This window comes from Topomyia yanbarensis, unplaced genomic scaffold, assembly GCF_030247195.1.
Source record: "Topomyia yanbarensis strain Yona2022 unplaced genomic scaffold, ASM3024719v1 HiC_scaffold_122, whole genome shotgun sequence".
Lineage (NCBI taxonomy): Eukaryota > Metazoa > Arthropoda > Insecta > Diptera > Culicidae > Topomyia > Topomyia yanbarensis.
In genome coordinates, this window is record NW_026683297.1 from 83946 (window position 1) to 91703 (window position 7758).

The 7758-nt window shown below is 47.6% G+C and overlaps 1 protein-coding gene across 1 annotated transcript; it reads right to left on the reverse strand.

The window, feature by feature from the left end:
- Nucleotides 1-2831: 2831 nt before the first annotated feature.
- LOC131694718 (uncharacterized) lies at nt 2832-7529 on the reverse strand. The gene has a single exon (XM_058983197.1). The coding sequence runs from the start codon at nt 7527-7529 to the stop codon at nt 2832-2834; it is 4698 nt and encodes a 1565-aa protein (XP_058839180.1).
- Between the last annotated feature and the right edge of the window lie 229 nt (nt 7530-7758).

Consider the following 7758-nt stretch of genomic DNA (forward strand, 5'->3'; position numbering starts at 1 on the left):
GCGTGGATAGATAGATGTAATTTCGAATTTCCGGATTTTCATTTCATTCAAATCAGGTGGTATACATATTTAGATGAGCGATATTGGTAAAAGTGTTATTGATCGCAGTACGTGTAACCAGCTTCTGATCTGCATACTAAATAGCGAGAACTGGATTCGATTTTCATATAGCGAACCGAAACCACGGGATCCCGTTGTTGGGTGTCGGATAGAATGTGACCACAATGACGGGGGAGGGACATTATTTGAAGCTCAAACATTCTCCATCTGCAGCCATGCGGTTCCGTGTCACACGGAGTTACGTAATCAATCCTAAATGTGGCAGAAAGTGGAATAAAATGTGTACCAATCTAAATCCGGGCTGCTTCGGGTGGGTTGGGATGTGGTTCATCCTCGAAGCCGCAACTCGTTGACCCAGCATTTGAATGCTGAATGCAGTGAATCGGAATCAGCGAGAAGGGTGATTAAATCCGATAAATAGCTTAAAGTGGCTGTGGTTGTCCCGGAACGGAAAATGGCTCTTGTCGACCCGACCGAGTACTTGTGAAATGTCATGCACGTTCACATCAGTGAGTTGATCGATCGATTGTAATACATACTTATCTCTACCGTGCATCATTTATGCAATGAGATTCGAATTGGCTACCAATTAATTTTTTCTGATGATTACATTGTCCAAATTTACATTCTGTCGAGGAAACAAAATGGAGCCAAACAACAATCTAGTTGTGTCTATAGCTAAAGTACTACTATGAGTTTGATAATATTATATTTTCTTTCTCCGGACTAATCCAACCATCTGAAAATTTAACCGACTGAGTTCTAGCTCCGATTCTGGCGACTGAAAGTGGAATTTCTAAGGGAAGGTGTGCTTCGTTCTGTCAAGCAAATCTCTGACACAGTGGGTGCTCGAGACGACGCTAAGAATTTTTCTACGACACGGCTCGTGGAAATTTTTGTCTGATTTCGGTGCAATGACGAGATAAGATGTGCAAATCATGTCTCATATACCAATCGTTCAGCACGACAAATTGGGACAATGTCTGTGTGTGTGTGTTTTTTATAGTAAGGTTACAAAAGCTTCAAAAGCCTGGCCTGTACTGTATTGGCACTATGTGGGACTCACGACTCACGTTCGTGCCTAACCACTAACAACATTCCTTACTTTGTACGCCCTTCTTCCCCACGAAACTACGTCATCGTATTACTTCGTGGGGGGTTCGTTGCGCTTTCGTTGCACCTCTTTCTGCTGCTCTATCTCGGAACCTCGCTTTGTTCATGGAGTGGCACGACCTATGAGCTTTGATTTAACTCTCGACTCTTCTCTTGCTTCTTGTCTCCATCTATTATGTCGCCGTTTAGTTCTCGTCCCCGTGGTGAGCCGTTTAGGTGCTGATTCTCTGAGCCATTTAGCTCATGTTTCCGTGAGTCATTCAGCTCCTGGCCTTATCACGATCTGCTTGGATAGTGCTCAACGGTGAACTCATCCTACTCCGACCGATAGTTCCCCGACGGAGGAATTTCCCCCGACACCGATACCCGCTTTCTTGAACCATATAGCACCCAGCTTTACCGCTTATCCTACTCCGATTGAGAGTTCCCCGACAACGGAATTTCTTTCGTTACCGGTGTTTGTTTCGTGAGCCAATTAGCTCCCCTTTTCGTCACGATGCTGTCGGGTAGTCCACAGCGCCGAATCTACCCGTGAATTCCCCGGCGGTAGATTGCTCCCGATACCGAATAATAATAATGAATGATAATATTAACTACGTATTTAGAATGCATCATGATTCAGCTCAGTAAGTATTATACCAGCACAAAGTATATACTTTGTAATCAAGATACTTCCGCGTAGCCTCTAATAAATCGAAGCCACAACAACACAAATCATTTGCGAGACGGTGTGGGCAAGGTTGCCAGAACTTCGGTCGAAAATACTTTATTTGTCGTGGTTGCAATAATCACATTTTGTGGTTTTTGACCGTTTAACAGACCACTTCACAATAAACTATGAATATTTACTTACTACATATAATGATTTTTTCCATCATACATACTGCCCGGCCTGCATTCAATTTGCTTCAATATCTAAAACAAAGCATAGAGAATATTTTAGAATGAATGTGAAATTATTGTATTCATTCTTAGCAAAGATATCCTGTCCAGAAAATCAAAGCCTAGTACAGATTGGAACACTACGGCGTTTTCTGACGTTGCAGTTTTCTGGAAAGTTTATCTTAGCCTCTACTGAAAAGATAGTACTCAGCTCACCTTGATCCCTTTGGAACACCCAAGGGAAGCTTTTCGTTGCACCAGAATTCAGCCAAACGATCCAAAAATAGAAATTTCCTGTCTGAAAATTTTGTGAAAGTAAACTCGATATGCAATAGTGAATAATGATACTAAAGATAGCAAATAATTGGAACGTATAGCGGATGCAGATATCATTTGTCCCGAAAAGAACATTTGCAATGTAGCCAGTCGGGTTGCCTAAATTGTTTGTTTGTTTGTTTATTTAATTGAAGGCTTTAACCTCATAGGTCATTCGCCTTGATAAGAAAAAATAAATAAATAAATAATTTACATCGGATTTTACAAAAAAAATTCTTAGATTATTGTTTTATTGTAGTCCGGAAGATGCCTCGTTGCTATGTGGGCTCGTAGATTGGCTATTACGGATTTCTCCTCCTTTGCGTTGTCGTGGTTTGCGGGTTTGCAGTCGAATGGAGCATTGTTTAGCTGATTCATCTGGGTATGTTAGGGCCGCGGAGAGACCTCCCCAGCACTCTCCAGAGTGTGGCGGAGGGCCCGCGGAAGATGTTGATTCCTGTTTAAATTGCATCAAAGATCCTAGCATCTTTTAAGAAGGCTAGTAGGGTCTCCTCTCGAACTGGGTCGTTATCCAAAACATCCCGAATGGACAAGGGCAGGTTGTACTGCTGACGGAGATCGATTAGCTCCTGGCAGTTAATCAGCAAGTGTTCGACCGTCAGTCTAGTTTGGCAGGATTCACAGATCGGAGGGTCGACACGTGATATGGTGTGAGCGTGAGTGATTTTTGTGTGTCCCACGCGGAGCCGGGACAGAGCCCTCTGTTCGAGTCTGCTGTCACGGTCGGTCCATCCTTCGAGTGTACACTTGACTTTTTGTAGATGTCCCTGGCTGCTTCTCCAATGGCTTGTAAAATTTGCTTCCGCTTTCCCTTTGAACTCATTCAAGATGTCTGCCGCTGGAACCTTCTTGGTGAGTAAGGTGCTGGATTGACGTCCGAGGCATGCCAGGCGGTCTGCATCCTCATTACCGTGGATGCCACTGTGTCCAGGTACCCAGCAGATGGAGGTGAGCGAGTCGCAAGATTGTTCGATAGCCTGCACAAATGGGTGCCTGGAGTTTCCGGAGGATAGTGCGGTTATAACAGACAAGGAGTCGGAAAAAATAACAACTGGAACATCTTCGGGTTTCTTTGTGATAGCGAGAGCGATGGCAGCAGCTTCAGCAGAGAAGACAGAGCACGGCGAGGGAAGGCGAGTTGAAAGACCAGCTCCCACTCCACTCACACCCACCCCTACCCTTCCATTTAACTTTGATCCGTCGGTAAATATCTTCAGGTGGTTTGAGTACCTTCTATTGACATGTTGTAGAAAACTGGCTCGGGCAATGTTGGGGGAAACACCTGCCTTCAGACGGCGGGTCAGATTGGTATCAGTGTTCGGTCCGTGTTCTGACCAGGCACGGTTTCCGGTGTTGTATAGTCGGGCGATTTGCGGCAGGGGGGAGTTTGTGAAGCTGGAGTGGATTTCTTCAGCGGTCCGTAACAAAGCGCAGTCAGTGCCAGTTGTTTTCTCGAGGAATCTAAGGGCCTGCCTCAGAGTTGCAACTGCTGTGGCCCATTTGAATGGGAGTATACCAGCCTCCATACATGCAGCTTCAGCAGGCGTGCTGGGTAGGAGGTTGGATGCAAAACGAATCGCTCCATGGTATAGTGGGCTAAGCGTCTTGACCATATCTTCCCAGTTGCAGCATGTTAGTTCGAGTCCATAATATATTTTGCTTTGGATCAAGACCCGACTAATGTCAAGCAAGGTTGTGCGATTACATTTGGTATGTCGTGTGCTAATTACTTGAATTAATCGCTTTCTGCTCTTGCAGTCTTGTTTTACATTTCTAAAATGCGGTAGGAAGGTCAATTTACGATCAATCGTAATACCCAGAATCTTTGGTTCTTTTTTGAACGGTATAATGGTACCGAGTAGTTTCACCGGCCGATCCGTTGCTCTGTGCATGGTATTGCAACAGTGTGTAACTGCACATTTCTCGGCCGCAATGTTGAAGCCGACTGATTCCGCCCAAATGCCGACGGCTCTTACAGCAGCTTGGAGTTTGATTCGTACGCGCGTCTTATGTTTTCCGGTGACTACCAAGATAATGTCATCCGCATATACAAATATAAAAACACCCTTTGGTAAGGTGGCGAACAGTGAGTTCATCCCGATAAGAAAGAGCGTCACCGCCAGGACGGAGCCTTGGGGAACCCCATTTGCTTCTTGGAAAAAGTTAGATCGGCTTCCACCTATACCAACCTGAAAACGCCTGTTACTCAAAAAATGCTGCACGAAGAGGCCTAAATTTCCTTCAATCCCCCATTGCCTAAGTTGTCGGAGGATTCCTTCACGCCACGTAGTGTTGTAGGCCTTGGCTAAGTCCAGAATGGCGATATCGATATGGTGACCTTCGTTCATGGCCTGAGTTGCCACTTCGCCGAAGGATCCCAAGTGTACTCCGGCACCGAGTCCTTTGCGAAAAGCGAACTGTCTGAGATCAAGCAGGTTACGATCCTCCAGGAGCGTGGTAAGTCTTCGGTTTACCATCCTTTCCATCACCTTAGATGTGCACGGGAGAAGGCTTATTGGGCGAAAGTCACTTGCGATTCTGGGTCTTTTCTTTTTTGGGATTGGCACAATAAGAGCCTCACGCCAGTTATCTGGGAAGGACCCACCTTCCCAGATTGTGTTAAAGCTGCGAAGTAGTGCACTCTTCCCAATTGGTGGGAGGTGCCTCAACATGGGGTAACCTATATCGTCAAGACCTGTTGACTTGCCTCGACCACAACCAAGAGCTGTAGCGAGTTCGATATTAGAGAAGGCTCTATTGTATTCTTGACTGGAGTCCGGTGAGAAACTCGTAGGGGATGCTTCTAATGCAGCCTTGCGTCGAAGGAAGGCAGGTGGGAGCGATTCGTCGGCTGACAGGAGCTGGAAGTGAGTGCCAATCTGATTGGATATTGCTTGTGGATCCATTGTAGTGCCTCCATCGGTTGTGAGTGTAAAGCCTATTTGCCGACGTTTTCCGCTTAGGGCGTTAACTCTTCTCCACAACTCAGGAGTTGGAGAATTGGGACTGATACCATCGATAAATTTGGTCCAACTAGCGGCTTTGGCTTCTTCAACGGCCTTTTTTCCCTTGTTTCTGAGGCGCCGGTATTCGGACGACCGTTTCTCCCAAATGGGGAGGTCTCGGGGTGTTCTCTTGAGTGCGCGCAGTGCAGTTCGGCGGTCTTTAAGGATTGCAGCCACTTCAGGGTTCCACCAGTGTACTGCTTTGGGTGGGGGGGTGCCGCTGGTCCGGGGAATACTCTTACCCGCTGCTCTCAATATGATGTTGGTGAGTTCATCAGTAGCGTAATTACGGTCGTGGTCCAGGCTTTCCGAGATTTCTTCTTCGAAGACCGGCCAGTCAGCGCGATCGAAAATCCATTGTCTTCGGCGTGTGGTTGCTGGTGATAAATATTTGTGCGATATAACGATTGGAAAGTGATCACTATTACCCATATCCGGTGATACCCTCCAGCCGAGTGATCCAGCGAGATTGCTGGAACAAATGGTCAGATCTATGGCCGACGACGTGCGGCCACGGAGAAATGTGGTACTGCCGTCATTTAGTATGATGGTGTTGGTGTCTTCGGCCACCTCGAGGATTACGTTGCCCCGGTGGCAGCATTTTTCTGAGCCCCAGGAGGTGTGGTGCGCGTTAAAGTCACCCATAATGATGAAGGGGATGGGTAGTTGTCTGACAAGGTTTCTAAATTTGTTTCCGAAATCGCTAATTGTGTGTGGCAGGTATACATTAGCTACAGTACAGTTGAGAGGATAGGTGATCCGACTCGCCGTGGCAATCAACTCGGTTGTCAAAGGGATTGGTTCCGAAGGTATATCTGTCCTGATGCCGAGGCCGATTGTTTGGTAGAGATTAGATCCTCTAGCTGTTTCCCACTGATAACGGTTGCCGAACCATGTTGCTAGATCTATATCGCTGTTGGTGTGGGTTTCTTGGATCGCAAGACAAATAGGGGAATTTCGAGCAATAATAATCTGTAGCTCACCTAGATTGGCTCGAAGTCCATTGGTATTCCATTGGATTGCTAGGGTAGAATCCTTTTCGTCTGGTGGGGATGTGCTGAGGCCAGAATATCTCCGACGATTAGCGGTATTTGTTGGGCTTGGCGGTATGTGAATTTCGGACACCACTGGGCTGGCTCTGCTGTATCTTTTGTCCTCTGGGCTTCTATGGGGCTGCGTCGAATTAACGGGGAACCCCCTTCCCGGGGGTCTTAGAGAATTGCTTTGCTCAGTTTCATTGGCTGAAAAGTAGGTCGGGGAGCTCAACTGATCCTGGTTAGGGTTTATTGTGGGGTGACTTACCCGGATTGGAGCCGGGCCCCCTGCACCAGCAGCCGCCGGAGGCTCATCGACTGGGTACGGGACATCCACGGACGGGGCCGGTGCAGGGGAGAGGGCTTTTTCCCTAGCAGATCTGGTAACGTATTTATTATTACTGGTTATGCTGTGTCTTTGGTCCGTCGGCCTGTTGTGAGGTTGCGTCGAACTAACGGATCGCTCTCCCGGGGACATCAAGGGGTTTTGGGCGAGAACCGCGGGGCTTGAGATTTCGGGGTTTATTTGGCAAGCTCCATAGCTATCGGTGAGCCATGACCCCGCCATTGGACTTTGTAATGGAAGAGTTGTTGCCGAGGTTGTTCTGCATGATGAAGGATTGTATAATCTGCCGGAGCGGGTGAAGGAGCCTGTTGTAACGGAGCTTGAGGACGGCTCATCTGAGTCGTTAGCTTTTCTTATCTCGTTGTTTAGGTTGCTCCTAGGTTCAGGTTTAGTGGATGAGGCACGGCGGCCTTTTTTCTCTCCCAGAGCCCTCTGGAAGGTTGTCGAGGCGTCCACTGTATTGCTTTGTTCAGTATCATAGGCTGGAAAGTAGGCTGGAGCACTTATCTGGTCTTGGTTAGGGATTATTGTGTAGGGACTTACCCGGGTGGGAGCCGGGCCCCCTGCACTGGCAGCCGCCGGAGGCTCATCGAATGGGTACGGGACATCCGCGGTCGGGGCCAGTACAGGGGAGAAGGCTTTTTCCCTAACAGATCTGGTAAGGTGTTTGTTCTTGTTGGTTGTCCTGTGTCTTTTATTCTCCAGTCTTCGGTGAGGTGGTGTCGGGCTAAAGGATAGTCCTTCCCGGGACATCAAGCGGTTTGGCGAAGGGTCCGCGGTACTTGGGACTTCAGTGTTTATTTGGCGAATTCTGTAGCTATCTGTACGCCATGAGGGGCCCGCTGCTAGGCTTAGGGATGGGTATGTTATTGCCGGCGTGTTGCTGAAGAGGTTATAGTTCGTGGCGTTTCCGCTTGGTACTGTGTAATCTGCTCTGCTCTGTATTGGAGTTAGCCTAGTTGGTGGGGGATTGTACTGTCTG